The 18,156-nt window shown below is 39.4% G+C and overlaps 1 protein-coding gene across 1 annotated transcript in view; it reads left to right on the top strand.

The window, feature by feature from the left end:
* The window catches only part of LOC125483068 (NBAS subunit of NRZ tethering complex-like), a 97,198-nt gene extending 82,554 nt beyond the window's left edge, over positions 1 to 14,644 (top strand). The window contains exon 4 of the mRNA XM_048596473.1: positions 14,016 to 14,644. Within this exon, the coding sequence (XP_048452430.1) occupies positions 14,016 to 14,291 (276 nt within the window). The 3' untranslated portion in view covers positions 14,292 to 14,644. The remainder of the gene's footprint in view (positions 1 to 14,015) is intronic.
* Positions 14,645 to 18,156: the final 3,512 nt, after the last annotated feature.

Raw genomic sequence — 18,156 nt, 5'->3', positions numbered from 1 at the left:
TTACTGCAGAGTAGGAAATATTTTTCATTCACATTAGTAATTGAGATTTGCATGGGCATAGTGAGAGAGAGACTAGCTTCAGGAAGATATGCTTCACAGTTTGGTGTTCTGGATGATTTTTTTGTCAATGGAATTTGCCCAACTACTACTTGGATCTCCACAGCTTTCCAACCTTGCACAGAATACCATCTGTTTCTATCTTGCTGACGCTTTGACTTTGACCAGACTTTCCGGAGAATGGAGCAAAACTTTGCATGTAGTGTGTGCATACAGTGAACAACACGGGTGTAAAAGTATATTAAACAGTTAAAGAATATGAAAAAGTATACGAAATATACACATTCTCCACAATATCACTGTTTAAATCTAGTAACTATTACCCAGAATAAGACCTTAAAGCATTGTTGCACTGATTTTCCTGTGCTGCAATTATTTGCAAGTTCACCACAGTTTGGGGGCAGGAATACTCTGCTCCTACACGTTGTTGGATTATATACAGGACAAAACCTAACTGATAGATGATCCTTTTATTTTATATTTTTAAAGTCAAGAACTCTTTCATTTTTCTTAACTAAGATTCGAGGCTGGAATAATGGAACCAATTTGTAGTAGAAGGAAAATCAAAAAGTAGGTGAGGGGAGGGGAGTGTAGGGAAATAGATGTGAGCCAATAGTCATAAAGATCATCTGGCATGGGACTGCTGCAAAAAAATGACTTGCCTGGTAGTGTGGAGCCATAGCAAAAGACTGCTGAAGAAGGATGATCAGAATTCAATCAGCAATATTTTCTCAAAATTCTTGGCACACTGTTACCTGAGGGAAGAGGGGAAGGGGAGGAAAGAGTAAAAGATTGGATTGAAAAGAGAGAGTGAGGTTATAGTAGAACAGATTGGGAAAAGGAGGGGAGGAAGTAAATGACCGAATGAGGAATGGATGAGAGGAGTATTGCAGGAGGTGCTGTTAAGTGCACTGATCCTCTCAATGTGCAAAGTAGAAGTGAATGAACAGTATGATAATCCAGAATGAGGAATTAAATAACATCATCTGCCTTTCAAACAGCATCTAGCATGAATCATACAGGACAGATACAGACCCTTCGGCTCAACTCGTCCATGCTGACCAGGTTTCCTAACCTGAAGTTGTTCCATTTGCTTGTGTTTTGTCCACATCCCTCTAAACTTTTCCTATTCATTTACCTGTCAAAAGGCCTTGTAAATGTTCCCACCTCTACCACTTCCTCTCGTTCCATATGTGCACCACTCTCTGTGTGAAAAGATTACCCCTCAGGTCCCTTCTAAATCTTTCCCTTTCACCTTAAACCTATGCCATCTAGTTTTAGACTCCCCTGCCCTGAGGAAAAGATCTTGCCTATTCACCTTATCTCTACCCCTTATGATTTTTTTCAACCTTGTTCTGGGAAGCAAGGGCAATATTTTGCTCAATAAATTGATTGGGAGCATGGGGTCTTATCAGACTGAAAAGATCCTCAACAGGTGTATGTGTGGGGGTTGGGATGGGGAGGGATGCAGGGCATGGCTAAAAATCTCAATGTATGATATAAACTTGCTCGAGTGTGATTTAGGGAGGAGGAGGGTAAGTTTGATTGCAAATGTTTTCAAGATGTTGGGATTAGGGATATAGAGGATTGGTAGCAAGCAAAAATTTAAGAGCGCTAAGAGTTTATTGATTTAGGAAGAGTTTGGGTTAGGCAGAGAGGTAGTGGGTGGATGGTGGACTACCAGCAAACCAGATTCCTCAGTTTGTTGATAGGATGTTGGAGATGGTGCAAGCACAATATGCTCAAAGAGGGATAGGAATTGGGGTGAGAAGTGGATGGAATGAAAATTTCATTGTTTGGTAATGAAAAGGTTTGATGCTGGAAGTCTGCTCTGTGGATTGAGAGCAGGGAGTACTTCATCAGCAGAGAGATTTGACAATGAAATGCTCTTGATCAGGGTCTGAGTAGTTTGGAAGTTAGGATTTCCGAGGAGCGATACATCAAAGACAATTTCAGTTCCAAAGGGCTACAGTGTAGTTTGAGATTGCTGAAGACTTCATTATACAAGACAACAATCAAGAACAAATACTTAAGTTTGGGGTTTAAGATTGTTGCTTAGGCACTCGGAATAGAGGTAAGACTGTCATTGAAAACTTGCTTGGCAGGCTGATACCATGATTTTATTACACTTGTACTGTTTGCACTAACCTTTAATTTGTGTAGCATAATAAATTTGAACATTCTGAAGTTACCTAAACGTTGGTGTTTGTTCTGGCTATTTGGTCCATGATTTGCCAGTTTCACTTGAGTTCATTTCAAATTTTATTTGGCATGTAATTTCCCATTCTGATTTCTTCATTGTGCTGGCATCTTATTCACCCAAAGTGCCAATGCCACTTGTACTCTTCAACTTTGGCTGCTGTCATTTTCACTCCTCTTTGCAACTTTTACTCCACCAGAATTATTAGTAAACATGCTTCACATTTTTCAAAAGGAATGCAATTGCTGCTTCTGAATTTATCTCCTTGTGGCCTCTATTTATGCTTCCTGAAATGTTGGAATCAGTTACTTCTTTGACAAATGATTACCCGGAAATTTGTAGGAGAAGCATTTAGGCTGTCACGTAACATTAGGTGGTGGTACTTTGCTTTAAATTTTGTTGAATATGTCGCTTGATTGTGCAATATCTTTAGAATCTGAAGACCAATCACATATATACTTTAAATATGTTATACTTGGCATGTTCTCTTGCAGTCACACATCTCTCTTATAATTATGTAGAATCATGTTTCAGGCAGAAAGATGTGGAGGAATTCACATCTTGAATTGATAATACAGAATGAAGCAAAACTTCATTGTGTGACAGAAAATAATTTAAAGGGGGGAAGGAAATTGATGACATCAAATCTGCTATCCATTTAAAATCTGAATTGCCTTGTTGATTGAATTGTATGCACTGATCCTTGCTGTACAAATCTTTCTGATTACATACTGAACACCATGTTAATGGCACTGAAAGGACTTTTAAATGGGTCTGTGTACTTGGTTGCTTCCTGAACATGAATGCACAATCAATTTCAAACTGCTTCTCAACAACATAATCTGTGAAGTCTCCCAATTCTAAACTAAACTTTAGTTCCTCCATTCAATTGAAATTTCCTTGATGCAATTACTTGGCATCTGGAACCATCCAAAATGTACCCAACTCTGGGTTTAGTCCAAAACATTGGAGGCTGTGACTTCGTTAACCTTGGTAATCATGTGGGAAATGTTAGTGGATTAAAATTCTGCTCTAATGCCTGGAAAGCTACTAAGCTGAACCCTGATGTCCTCCCCTACTAGATCTCCTGACTTCTGTCAGCCCTTTGCTCAACTCGACCTTGCTGACCCAACTACCTCCTATCGAGCTCCACTTCCCACTCAATCCCCCAGCAACCGGACGTCCCACTCCATTCCCTAACATTAATAGCTCCCCCAACTCAATGCTGCTGAACCCAACATTAATGCCCCCATCATACTGCTTGACCATAAACCCTCAACAGCCTTACATTGTTCCTTTCTCTCAGAAACTTACAAAGTGGCTGACGGGCATTCAAACAAAATACAGCAACACGCTGTACATAAAGGAGATGCAGTTTGCACATTGATCCAATCTGCTGCTGGTTGCAAGCATTTCTGGATTGATCCTCTTTGGGGCAGAAGTGTGTTTTTTTTGTCCCATCGCAATCCTGGCTGGAAAGTGTTATGCTCTGGAATCCTTGCTGGACTCTAGGTTTGATTTGGCTAATTTAAGTGCATCTGCACACATTGCGTTTCTGGTGATGATCTAACCGTTCTAACAATTTTTGAGGACACATTCATATTTGTGCATTTTGACGCCTATGGTTAGCTCCTTTTCTCATGGTCATTGACATCACCTTCAGGGTAGATTCCTCCTCCTCATTCTAATACTTCTTTTCAGTAACACCAAGTTTTTCGACAAGCTTTGTGTGCATGTATCTTAATGCATCTTTGCAACACACCCCATTCTGTCTGATCCCTAGTATCCAGTTATAAGATTGGTTAGTAAAATATGTATTTTGGGGCAACAAAATTGAGACTGCTGTTGTGTGTATAGCATGTCTTGTTTGAAAACTGGGTTTGGGGTTGTAATGTGGGTCAATTTATATTCTACAAATGGCAGTCAACATAGATTTGATCTTAACAACAGTCTGAAAATATTTATAAGATTAATTAATTAACTTGTTTTCATCATAGTGGTTTGGGGTTAAACATTAGCCAAGACAGATTGAGAACTCCTCTGCTTCTCTTTAAAGAGTGCTTTTCATAGAATCCCTACAGTGTGGAAACAGGCCATTTGGCCCAACAAGTCCACACCGACCCTCCGAAGAGCATCCCATCCAGAATCACCCCCTAACCTATCCTTGTAACCCTGCTTTTCCCATGGCTAATCCACCTAACTTACACATCCCTGGACACTGTGGGCATTTCAGTTTGGCCAATCCACCTAACCTGCACATCTTTGGACTGTGGGAGGAAACCAGTGCACCGGGAGGAAACCCATGCAGACACGTGAAGAATGTGCAGACTCCACACAGACAATCACTCGAGGCTAGAATTGAACCCGGGTCCCTGGCATTGTGAGGCAGCAGTGCTAACCACTGAGCCACCATTCCCGCCGTGCTGTAAGAACTTTCATGCCCACCTGAACAAGCAGTCCACCTTCAAATCCAAAAGATGGCATATTTCTTCAACACTAAAATGTCAGTCTAGATTTAGTGTGTATGCTGTTCAGATAATAACTATCAAAACTATTTCAGCATCATGACTACGCATGTTTTGTTGGTGGAAGGATATTTTTGATTTAAAAAGTAATTGAGTACTAAATTTCGCTCCAATGAAAACTGCTGCACTCAATCCGAATAGTTTTTCAAACTAAATCTCTGCATCTGCGTGTGTATCTTGAATGGGGTCGATGTAACCCCCTCACCCCCCCCCCCCCCCCCCCCCCCCCCCCCCCCCCTCAAAAAAAGAAACCTGACAGCAGGTTCTTCAGTGAAATACCATAAATAATCAAAATTCATCTCTTGAGAACTGGTTTTTGACTGTAATAAAGGAGAGGAACTTCAATAAAGTCAGTTCTGTCCCAAAGGGATTCATTCCAGAATGAAGACCCTCCCCATGCATTCACATGCTTTTAGCACTTTTAGCCAATGCATACATGATAGTTACATGCAAATTTTATCAGTTAAAGCTTTGAATCAAAAAGAAAGGGTTACCAGCTCTCACACAGTGAATATTTTAGGCTTTTTCTCTTTTGATAAATTTCCATGAAAGTGAATCCCAAATGCTGTATTTCTGGTTGTTCAGCATTCAATATTTTGCCTCATGAAGAACAGTAATCAATGTTTGCTCACAAAAAATGTAGCAGGTATAGGTCTTTTGCCCCCTCGAACTCGCTTCACCATTCAGTAGGTTTATGGCTGATCTTCTTATGATTATGCATTTAACTGCACTTTTATACCTACCTTACAAATCCCTTGACTCACTTGTCAGACAAAATCTGTCTAAGCTCACATTGGATATGTTTTTCTTTTAAGGTCATCTGGATGGCCAGGCCAACATTTATTGCCAATCTTTAATTGCCCATTTGGAGGTAATAATGTTCTTCAAACACTACAGTCCATGAAGATTAGGTACACCCGCAGTGCTTTTTCAAGAGAGTCTCACGATTTTGACCCAGGAATAGTAAGAAACAGTAGTATCGTAATATTGTTCTAAGTCGGTGTGTGGGTCTGTGCACCTGGTTGCTTTGTGAACATGAATGCGCAATCAATTTCAAATTGCTTCCCAACAACACATCCTGTGAAGTCTTCCAACTCTCAACTAAATTTTAGTTCCTTCATTCAGCTCCACTGTAGCTGGTGACAAAGGCTTTCCACCTTTGGGTGAATATCAAAGTAATGACCTAGAAATTTCACTGGGGAGATAGTAATTGCAAGACCATAGTTTAGAGTTGTTGTTGGGGCCATGAAGCAATCTTGACACAGCTGACTGCAAAATTGCCGGGGAAGTTGAAATTTCCTTAGTGCAATTACCTGGCATCTGGAACCCCCAAAAATGTTCCCAACTCTGATTTTAAACATTGGACGCTAGTGACTTAATTAAACTTGATAATCACACGGGAAATGTTAGTGGATTACAATCTGCTCTAGTGTCTAGATAGCTATTAAACTGAACCCTGACCCGCCATTGATGCCCTCCTTAACTAGACCTCCTGACTTCTGACAGCCCCCTGCTGACCCAGCTACCTACCATCGAGCTGCACTGCCCACTCAGTCCCACATCAACTAAACACCAATTGTGTGTGGCTTGGAAGGGAGCTTGCAGATAGTGGTGCTCCCTTGCAATTTGCTTTGCTGACTTTGTCATTCTAAGTGGTAGAAATCAGGGATTTGGGAAGTACGTTGACACAACCTCCACTGCTGTCTAATGTAAACAATTCCAAAGATTAACAGCAACTGAGAACAAATTTCTTCTCATCTGTACCTTTAATGGGAGGCCTCCTGTTCTGACGGTATGCTCCCAGGCTGTAGCTATCCCCATAAATTGAAATGTCTTCTCAGTATTTACCTTCAGTCAAATCCCCTCGAATCTTATGTTTTAATAAAATTACCTCTAAACTCCAATGAATACAGGCCCAACCTGCTCAGCCTTTTCAAAGGACAACTGCTTCATTGGATGTAAAAGGTAGTGAACTGCCACCAATCCAAGTGTGTATCTTTCTTTAGGTACGGGACTAAAACTGTACATTGTACTCTGGATGTGATCTCATCAGTGGCCTACACAGTTATTGAAAGAAACATCTTATTGTTACACTCCATCCTCCTTGAAAAATACAATAATATTCCTTTTGTACAACAGTATTCTGTAGTCTGTCCCGATTTAAATAGTCTGCATTGCTATTCTTCCTTACAAAGTGGAAGATACCAGCAGTATATCAGAACTTCAGCAGAGGTGAGTGTAATAGCCATCATTAGAGATAAGGTGGATAAATTACATTGGTAAGACAAACAAGGGCAGGACTTATACAGTTAATGGTAGGACCCTGGGGACGGTTGTCAAACAGAGAGATCTGGGGTTCAGGTACATAGTTCTTTGAAAGTTAATTCACAGGTGGACAGGTAGAATAGGAAAGATTTACGTTGATATGGGCCAAAGGCAGATGGGGACTAGTTTAATTTGGGAAGTTTGGTTGTCATAGATGAGTTGGACCGAAGGGTCTGTTTCCATGCTGTATGACTCTCTGGCCTAGTTCAGGATTCTCTTAAGGTTCACAAGAAGGTACAGTTGGTAGTAAGGAAAGCAAATGCAATGTTAACATGCATTTCAAGAGGGCTAGAATACAAGAGCAGAGATGCATAAAGCTGTGGTCGAACTGTTTGTTTTTTTTTAATTCGTTCATGGGATGAGGCATTGCTTTCTAGGCCAGCATGTATTGCCCATCCCCAATTACCCAGAGGGCAGTTAAGAACCGGCCACTTTGCTGTGCATCACATGTAAGCCAGACCAGATAAGGATGGCAGTTTCCTTTCCTAAAGGACGTTAGTAAACCAGATGGGTTTTTCTAGCAATTGAAAATTGATTCATAGTCATTATTTAATTCCAGATTTTTATTGAATTCAAATTCCACCATCTGCCATGATGAAATTCGAACTTGGGTCCCCAGAATATTACCTGGGTCTCTGGATTGATAGTCTAGTGACAATACCACGAGGCCATCGTCTCCCCCAGTATTTGGAATATTGTGAGCAGTTTTGGGTCTTGTATCTAAGGAAGAATAAGCTGGCATTGGAGGGGATCCAGAGGAGGTTTGTAAAAATGATCCCAGAGATGAAGATCTTATCGTATAAGGAGCAGTTGAGAACTCTGGGTCTGCCCTCGGTAGATTTAAGAAGGATGAGGGGGGGATTCTCATTGAAATTTACAGAATATTGAGAAGCCTGAATAGAGTGGACATGGAGAACATGTTTCCAATAGTAGGAGAGACTAAGACCCCGAGGCACAACCTCAGAACAACGGAATGACCCAGGTGAGGAGGAATTTCTTTAGCCTGAGGATGGTGAATTTGTGGAATTCATTGCCACAGAAGGCTATGGAGGCCAAGTCATTGAGTGTATTTAGGACAGAGATAGGTTCTTGTTTAGGAAGGGGATCCAAGGTTGCAGGGAGAAAGCAGGAAAATGGGTTGAGAAATGGTGGAGCAGATTTGATAGGCTGAATGGTCTAATTCTGTTCTTACATCTATGGGTCTTATCCCAAATCTCTGCTCTGTGTTAGTCCACCAATTCTCCCTGTATTAATATATTACTTTCAACACCATGAGTTCTTATTTTGTGCAATAACATTTTATCTGACAAATGCCTTTTAGAAATCCAAATCCTCTACATCTACTGGTTCCTCTTTCTTCAACCTGCTTGTCACATTCTCAGAGCTCTAACAACCATGTTGACTCTGTTTGATTATGATTTTTTTCATAAACATCCTGCTGATTCCTTAATGATGGATTCCAACAATTGCTCAAAGACCAGCGTTAGGTTAATAGACCTGTTTTCTGCCTCCCTCCTTCCTTGAATAATGATATTATATTCATGATTGTCTAATCCATTGGAACTGTTCCAGAATCAAGGAAATTATGGAAGGTTCCAACCAATGCATCCACTGCTTCTACAGCCATTTCGTATAAGACCCAAGATGTAGGCCAGACTTGCTGAGCTTTTCCAGCAATTTCTGTTTTTCTTTCTGATTTCCAGCATCTGCAGTTCTTCTGGTTTTCAGTTCCAGGAATGCTGATCTAGGCCAACAAAACACTAGCTGATTTGCAGAACTGCTCCTTACTGTCAGCCACAATTATTTAGTGGCACTTCAATCATATTAGCAAGCGATTCAGTAGGTGCGCTACATAAGCAACTTGCTTATTTGTTAGGCTTGTCAATAATCTGAGTGCAAGATATTGCTCAAAATCCATCTGATTTATATGTCGCCTGAATTTATTGATGTAAATATAAATTTGAGTTATTTCATCCATGAGCCCATCTTCCCAAAATGTTGCCTTGATTGTTGGGGTAGAAATATGGTACTGCCTGTGAGGTGTGGTTTAAAGGGCCATCTACTCATCATTGTCATGGTGTAGTGTAGTGTAGCTTAACAGGCATTTTAACTGGAATAACCCTAGGCAGAACTGCACATAGAATTCTTAGGGTGAGAACCCAGTGTTAAGTACAATACTACAATTTTAAAGCTGCTTCTGCTTCCACTGTCACCCAACTTACCAAGTTAAAATCATCATACTGGCCTTAACTGAAATGCTTAAATGCTGAAATAGGTGCAGATGAGCATTTTTTAGAGAGTCATGAAGCCACTGTGTTTTAAATATTGATCTGTTTTATGTCAGTATTCGATTGTACATAACATCTGTAAAATATATCTGTTTTGAGATTTTCTGCACCATGTATATTCATTGTACAAACCACCAGCATTTTTTTTTGGGATAATCATTTATTAGTCTCTCACAATATAATGGCAGAATTTCCATTATCTTGTTGGCTACCACATGTTCCAGTATTTAATGTTACCTATTACTTATAGGTAACTTTCAGAGTTTACATTTTTGTTTCAAGTCTTTGGACTTTCTCATTAATTTGAAGTCCCATTCTATGTGATTATAATGATGGTCAAATTATCTGTCCTGGCTTTTCTCTATCTATTTGCAACCTTTTACGTGTTTGAGCATACATCTTCCTGAAGTGCCTCCTGTCTGATATTCACCTAGATATGACTGATTCTGCCTGATCCCATTGTCACCTGGAATGGCTTCACTTTCTGCTCCTGCACTGCTACTTCACGCATCCCCCATCGATCTATCTTTGACTCCATCCTACTTCTCACCTAAATACTGACCCTCCACAACAACATCTGAAAGCATGTAAGATGTAACATGTATGTTGATAACACCCAGCTTCACCACCACGTTCATTTCAACACTTCTGTTGTTGGATTTATTTGCTGCTTGTTCAACATCCAAAACAAAATGTCCTCCACCTAAACATTAGGAATTTGGAAGTTGGTCTTCAATTCCAGCACAGGTCTGAGACCAAGCAACACACTCCTCCTCTTTCTGCAGGTTCTGATGAATGAACCTGAAACATTAGTTCTTTCTCTCCACAGATGCTATCTGACCTGCTGAGTGTTTCCAGCATTTCCTGCATTTGTTTAAGATTTCCAGTATTTGCAGTACTTTCCTTTTGACTCTATCCCTTCCCTCTCATCATTCTGTGAGGCTCTAGTCAATTAATTGTTACATCCTGTTTAGCCTAGAGATGAGCTGTACTGCATATCCACTGTCCATCATCAAGGAAAACAAAAATTCTTCCAAGGAATGTGAATGTTGTTGTCAAGGCCAGCTTTTGTTGTACTCCTCCCTCAGCCTTCAAGTTGCTGTTAGCCTCTCCCAGGCTTCATACCAAATAATTCCAGTGTTCTCTTTGTTAGTCTTCTGCCCTCGATAAACTTTAACTTATCCAAACCTCTTGCTATCCCTCTGTCCTAAATCACAGCAAGTCTTATTCATGATCCCTTTGACCTACTTTTGATTTCTGGTGTATCAACTCCTCAATTTTAAAACTGTTCTTGTTTTCAAATGCCCCCACTCCCTAAATTAACATCGTCCAGCCCTAAAATCCTGCAACATCTTTCTGATTCTAAAATTCTGATCTTTTGTGCAGTGCAGATTTAATTGCTTCATTACTGGTAGACGTACTTTCACATGTCCAAGCCCTAAGCACTGGAATTCCCTTCCTAAGCATCTCTACTTCGTAACCTGCTTCCCCTCTTTAAATCTCCTTAATGCCAACATCCTTGGCTCCGCATTTGGTCTGCAGTTTTAATATCGCCTTACGTGGCTGGGTGTTAATTTTTGTTAGAAACTTCACGGAAGTCTTGGTCTTCACTTACTCTTTCTTTGGGCTGTCAGCCTTGGCTTCCATGATAACGTTCTTACCTCTGAATCAGAAAGTTCTGAGATCAAGGCACTCTTCAGAAACTTTGTCACATATTCTAGGCTGACAGCAGTGAAATATTGCATTGCCAGAGGTCTTTCAGTTGAGACATGAAATTGTGTCCCTTTCTGCCATCTCAGGCGGGTGTGCAAGATTCTATTATTATTGTAGGTGGAAGTGAGTTCTTGTAATGTCTTGACCGATATTTATTTCTTGAGTAACATTGCCAAATCAGAAAATTTGGTCATTTATACCATTTCTGTGTGGAACATGACTGCGTATGAACTTGTTTTTAAACATGAAAGCCAAGACTGCAGATGCTAGAAATCTGAAACAAAAACCAAGTACTAGAGAAACTCAGCCGGTCTGGTATCATTAGTAGAGACAAAAGCATAGTTAATGTTTTAAATCCAGTGATGAAGTTGCTGAGACTCATCTTCACTGTTAACCTAAAATAACTCCAATTTGGAGTTAATTGACCACAATGTAAGCCTGTTGATAAAGGGAACTGGACCGAAACATCAACTCTGTTTTCCTCTCTATAGTTGCTTCCAGCTGAGGTTTTCAAGCATTCTCTACTTTTGACTTTTACGTTTGCTTGCACTGCCATGATCACTACATGTCAAAATTATTTAATTGTTGCTAACGCAGACACCCTGAGGTCATTAAAACTGGTATATAACTGCAAGTTCTTCCTTTCTTTGTTACCATGGAATAAATCTACAACATTGGAAATCATTTCACAAGCATTCTGTGACAATGTAAAATTCCCCTAAGTAAGCAGGGTCATATGAAATCGAGAGTTGCTTCAAACACAATAACATTGAGGAAAAGCAATTTTAGCTTTTCATTCCACTGCTCAATGACACTTCAAACATAAAAATATCAATTTAAATATATGTTGTACAAAAGTGATAGATTTCTAAAATAATGCTAATGTCTGCAGGTAATCTTAGCACTGGGGTTTGATTTCCAGTGGGGAAAAAGTATGAATAAAAATGTTGTACTTTTATTGTTATAATGTCGTTGTTACTTCTGTAACAATACATAACTTTGCTTTTTACAATTATCATTCCAAAAGGATTTATAAGCTGATGTGGTGAATTAAGACTTCTTTAATAAACAAAAAAAAATTACCAACACTTAGCAGCCTGGACACAACTTTTCAGACTCACTTTAATTGATAATCTTACTCTTAAGTAATTCCAAGTTGATTTAATTGGTCACAATGTAAGCCTCTTGAGTAAAGCAGAAATGTGCTTGTTATCTCTCTGCCCCTTCACCCTGTCTCATACCTTACTCCAATTCCAAGCAGTCTCAGTTGCCACACTTGTTTCAAATACTCTGTACTGATGGGCTGAGGAAACCCATGTCAATTATTGCTGTCGGTGTTAAGGTCAGGAAGCTGGAGGTGGTGGGAGGCAGTATACAAATCTGATATGGGAGGGACAGAATGTTCAAGAGAGGCAGTCTTTGTTTTATCCTACCATCCAAATCCAAAATTATCCAAGGTATAAATGGTTAGATTGTATTCTGGCAAATACACAATAACTGATTCAAAACAAATTAATCTTTCTAATACAAAGTGCTACTTGACTGCACTACTTAATTCAGGGGTTCTGTGTAATGGAGTGAATATGCATTGGTTGTTCTACGTCCTTTTTTAAAATTATGTAAGCATTTATCTAAAACTGGTTAGTGAGCAAAAAAGTCCTCTGAATATTCATGAGTGTTCAAACCTGCTTTAAATCCTTGATGTATGATCAAATTTACCAGTGCATGTAAGTCTGAAGCTGTTATCTCAAGAATTGATGACAAAAAGATCAAGATAATGTGTACAAGATCATAAGTTCAGTAATCATCAGTAGTTAAGCTGCTTATATATTCATCGAGTTTTTATTTTTATTTCTACTTACTTGGCATAAATTTAAAAATTACCATGTAATGTATAAATAATTTATCACCAAAGATAGTCTTTTTTATTAAATAAAAATATGTCATTGACACAATTGGTAGTACTCTCATCTCTGAACCAGTTTTTTTCTAGAATTTGAGCACAAGTTCAAAGGTTGTTACTCAAATAGAAATCTAAGTGTGTCCAGAAGTGTTGCAGGGATTGTCCTTTTGATTACATATCTGTCTGTTTCTGTGTTTCAGGTGAACTATTAAAGACCTAATGGATACATATCCCAGAACACTATTCAACACAGTTGTCCCAGTTTCCTTTCCAACCTCATGACACTAAAATTATTAACATGTCACCTGTCACCTGTCACATGTCACCTGTTGCTGAAACCTCCATCCATGCCCTTGAAATAGTCAAATCTGAAGATGATATTGTTCCAAGTAATCCTTTGTAAATCCTTCAGTCCCTATCTTCTCTCACACTAAATCATGTTTACTTATCACTCCTGTTTAAAACTTCTCACCCTCATTTGTCTTAATGATTTCACCCCTTGCTGTCTCTGTAAACTTTCCTGGCATTACAACTCTTTCCCATCTACCTAGAGCTGTCCACTCTTTCAGCAGTCGCTTATTGTGAAACCATCTGTAATGTCTTCCTTAAAACGTCCTTTGTCTGCTTCAAGGCTATTCTGAAAGCTTTACGTCTCTTATCAAACTCTCTTTGCTGCAAGCCAGCCCTACCTTCTATGCCCCAGCCCCCAAAAACCCCACAAAAGCGCACACATCTGCACCTTTCGTAGGGGATTCATTTTGTCAGATTGGTATTGTGAAATTCCCTGTATTGATGCTCAGTTCTAAACTTGTTATATCAATGTAAATTTTAGAGTTATTGAAATGGAAAGAGCTATGATTTTATAAGTGTTTGTGCATTTATTTTATGGTTTTAGTACACAATGTTGCAGTTGGCTATAATTTAAACCCTTTGGTAACTAATAAAATGTCAATTTTTCAGTAGTCTATCCAGAAATGCATACTCATCATATTTTCTTCCTTTAGATCGATGCATCCAATTGTGATACAGAGCTGCTTTCTTTGCTGCTGAACAATAAATTAGTGGTGGACTGTGTGTCTACTGTTTTCTACCCCTACCTTCTAAAACATCTTCTGACCAATCGTGAGGAAGGACAGTACACCGTTGAAGAGATAGCAGAACAATTGAATCAAGCAGGCTGCACTGCAGAGGGAGGTTCTTTACTGATGTACCATAGGGCAACACATCCATCATTAAGTACATTTAGTGCTGCACTAAGTGTAACAAAGAAGTGGTTATGAAAGGATTGTGCCTCGATAGCAACGTTTCAGGTAAAGGACGAAGCATGGACTTCCCGACTTGTTCATCTTCAATCAGATACTGCAATGAAGTTTAACATTACTGCATTTGCTACTTGGAAATGTTTGTGTTTCTGGCATTCAAACTGTAAAATCAGTGTGGTTCTGTAAACAGTTTAAAACCTATGGCTGAAAATTATAATTGTAAATCATTTTTCAGTTGATAAAGATAATTTAATAAGGATGATGAAAGAAAGGTTACACCCCAGTATTTTACTTCGGTGCACTCCTAGAATTTTCACTGTGAAATAGTATATCAGATTTTTCAAATAAACTTGGTTTTAAATTTGGAATTATTTCATGTTTCCTCAATTTTATATCTTCTTCAAACCAGCAGCCTACCTTTCAGTCAAAAATGTTACTATGTATACTCTGTAATGGCATAGAAATATCCTTATTTATAAACACAGACACTGCACCTGAGCAGCAAGTTGAGCTTTTCATTAGCGTGAACACTGAGCTTGTTCCTTTTAATATTGTTAACATTTTCAATTCTTACGTTTGCCTGCATTGATCATCAAGTTTCTGCTTAGCCGGTGCTTCTCAAGCAGCATTAATAAGGGAAAATAGTTAACTTGTTTTGACTCCAGCTTTCTAACCCATATTAGAAATGTTACTGAATGGACCCATAAGACAGGTTTCAGACATTGTAAAAAATTTTATAATCTATTAACTGACGGTGACACAAAAATGCATGTAATGTCTGTCTCAAAAGTCATGCAGCCATTAATCGCATTGCCTGCCTAGATCTCTTTCAACGGCATCCATCGTTATTATACCTCTTTATCTATTTGCATCGTTTCACTACTGATACTGCCTCCTCCTTCCACCATGCATTGATAGAAATCTCTTCCCTAAGGAAGACCAATGCAAAGTAATCATTTGGTTTGTCAGCTGAACATTGTCCAGCCACAAGAAAATCTCCTTTTAGGCCCCTAACTGACTCCAGCATTTTTTAATACCATTTTACTGACATATGTTTACAAAAGTTTGGTGGGTTGTCTTTGATGTTAGCTGCTCAGCCATTCTTCTTCTATCTTTTTCACTTCTTACACTCTCTATATCTCTGCTGTAATTTCTGTATTTAGCTTGACTTCTTACAGATTATGAATTTGGCAAAAATCTCCTTTTTCTGCCTCACTTTAACCTCCTTTACCTACAGTTATTCAGAGAGCTTTAATTTTGGACAACGTTCTTTTCCTTTGCTAACAATGTATCTATCTGATCATTTGCTGTGACTATTCAATTAATTTTTGACTCCAAAACTAATCATCTGGGCTAGACCATTCTTTGGCTCACTGAAGTTAGCTTTCTCCAGTTAAGTATTTTTATACTTCATCGTGCCTTGTCCCTTACATTGACTTTTACAAACCTGATGATACATTGACTGTTCTCCAAATGCTTTCTAGCTGAAACATGTTCTGCATAATTCTCCAGAACCATATCCAGCACTCTTTCCTTCCTCAGTGGTCTGGGCACGCAGAAATCAAAAAATGTTGTATTGTACATATTTCAGCAACATCGGACCCTATTTTCCTTTTACTCCAATGCTATCCTAATTTATATTAGAATAATGTATATTTCCCATTATCGCTGCTCTCTGGCATTTGCATGTTTCTACAATCTGCTTGCAAATTTGTTCCTCTTTCTGCTCCCAATTTCATGGTCATTAGCAGTGATTCACACCCCGCAAAAAGACTTGGTCAAATTAAAAGCTGGTGAGAGCTATCTAAACTCAATGTTTAAATCCAGTACTGTCACCTACCATCAACATGGATCCATATAGCCTCAGTTCTGGGAGTTTAATATAGATATTCGGATTGATTTGACATTCGAGCTATTGAATCACAATTTGCTTTTATCTAGAACCTTCCATGTTTACAACAAATTACTTTTTATGCGTGAAATTAACTTAGTTCAGGTAAAAAGAACATAAGGAATCTGGTTACTGTAGTTTAGTAGTCCAGGTCTTCATGCCTCCGGTCTCAATAGAATTGTTGCTCAGCATCAGGAATAAATTTCACATCAAGCAAAACCAAACCAGTGACTCAGATATTCCACTGACAGTCAGGACTCCAGCAGACGACAATGATGAGATGAAAGGGAAATGAGGGGCGAGGGAGCTAGTTAGGTACAATGCTGAAGATGGATCAGGGGCATTGGTCGAGTTGAGTGGTATCAGGTTCTGGGAATTAGGCGGAACAGCGTAGCAGAGGGAGAAGTATCAGGTCTGGGAAGGAGGATCAAGCTAAAGGCAGCAGAGAAAGCGGCAGTGGATATGGGGTTCAGGGTGGGGCAATGGAGTCCGCAAAAAGCTCAAACTGCCGGATGGGGACAAATGTTGGGTCCAGACCTGGGTATTGCATTCAACAAGGTAGTATCATAGGGCAGGGTGGGGAGTTGTGCATTCAGGTTGTGGTGGGATTAGGTGGGGATTTCTGGTCAAGATGTAGTTATGTGGGTCCTAGGACTGTAAGGGGTCAACAGAGGTGTACTTGAGTGGTTGAGGGGTGTAGGGAAGTCTACCAATTTAATAGTTATCCAGGAGTTAGACTACACTGATAATTCTCTAACTTTTCCTAGGTAACTTGAGTGACACGGAACCTCGAAATTCTCCACAATTTATGAACTAGTTCAAAGCCTTCCCAATGTTGGGGAGTTGCTTTTTGGAAAATTCAATATCAGTTGCACTGGGGCTCCACATGCTCTCAAACACAACCTCAGTCTGGCTTCTCCTATGACTGGCCAACAGAAGATCTGTGCCAGTATATTACATTGCACGTATATACCAGTGCAAATAGTTAGGTTAGGTGGAGCTTGTGAAATGTTTATAGCACTTGACAGGAGGGCCAAAGAAAGGTTAAGAACCCCATGGCTTGTCACATACATCCAGTCATGTAATAACTTCAGTATTGTTCACTCGTTCTAATCAAATAGTTTTTTTTTTGGTTCTCCAAAATGTATTGGCCAAATTCCTTGATCCATTCTTGATCCAAGCTCAGTGTATAATTATTGGGTCTGGGAAAGTATTCAACATAGCAAGAACTTGGAGCATTAGTAGGCTATTCAGCCCTTCAAGGCTGTACCACCATTCAATGTGATCATTGTTACCTATAATCAACATTGTCTTGCACGGCACCCCAATGCCTTATCAGTTTTAATATGTTGATATCTATCAATCTCGCAGTTGAACATACTCGACAACGGAGCCTCCTCAGTCTTTCAGAGCAGAAATTTCCCATGATTCACGACCCTCTGAATGCAAGAAATTCATCTCATCTTCGTCTTAAATTGGAGATATATTGAGGAAAGAGATTAGTCTCCGACTGATACAGTTGGGAAAAGGAGCAAGTCAAACAGTCAGGGCAGGCAACAACAAAGCAGAGAATGAGGTAGGACAGATAAATTAAACTACATTTATTTCAATGCAAGAGGCCTAACTGGTAAGGCAGATGAACTCAGGGCATGGTTGGGAACATGGGACTGGGTTCTCATAGTAATTACAGAGATGTGACTCAGGGATGGACTGAACTAACAGCTTAATGTTCCAGGGTATAGATGCTATAGGAAGGATAGAAAGGGGAGCAAGAGAGGAAGGGGAGTGGTGTTTTTGATTAATGATAACATTATGGCTGTACTTGAGGAGGATATTCCTGGGAATACGTCCAGGGAAGTTATTTGGGTAGAACTGAGAAATAAGAAAAGGATGACCACCTTGTTGGGATTGTACTGAAGACCTCTTCTCCACCCCCACCCCCAAAAATCAGCTGGAAATTGAGAAACAAATTTGTGAGGAGATCTCAATTAT

Source organism: Rhincodon typus, chromosome 5, assembly GCF_021869965.1.
Source record: "Rhincodon typus isolate 14 chromosome 5, sRhiTyp1.1, whole genome shotgun sequence".
Classification (NCBI taxonomy): Eukaryota; Metazoa; Chordata; class Chondrichthyes; order Orectolobiformes; family Rhincodontidae; genus Rhincodon; species Rhincodon typus.
The sequence above is the reverse complement of the archived record's forward strand: the minus strand, read 5'-3'. Positions and strand labels throughout refer to the sequence as shown.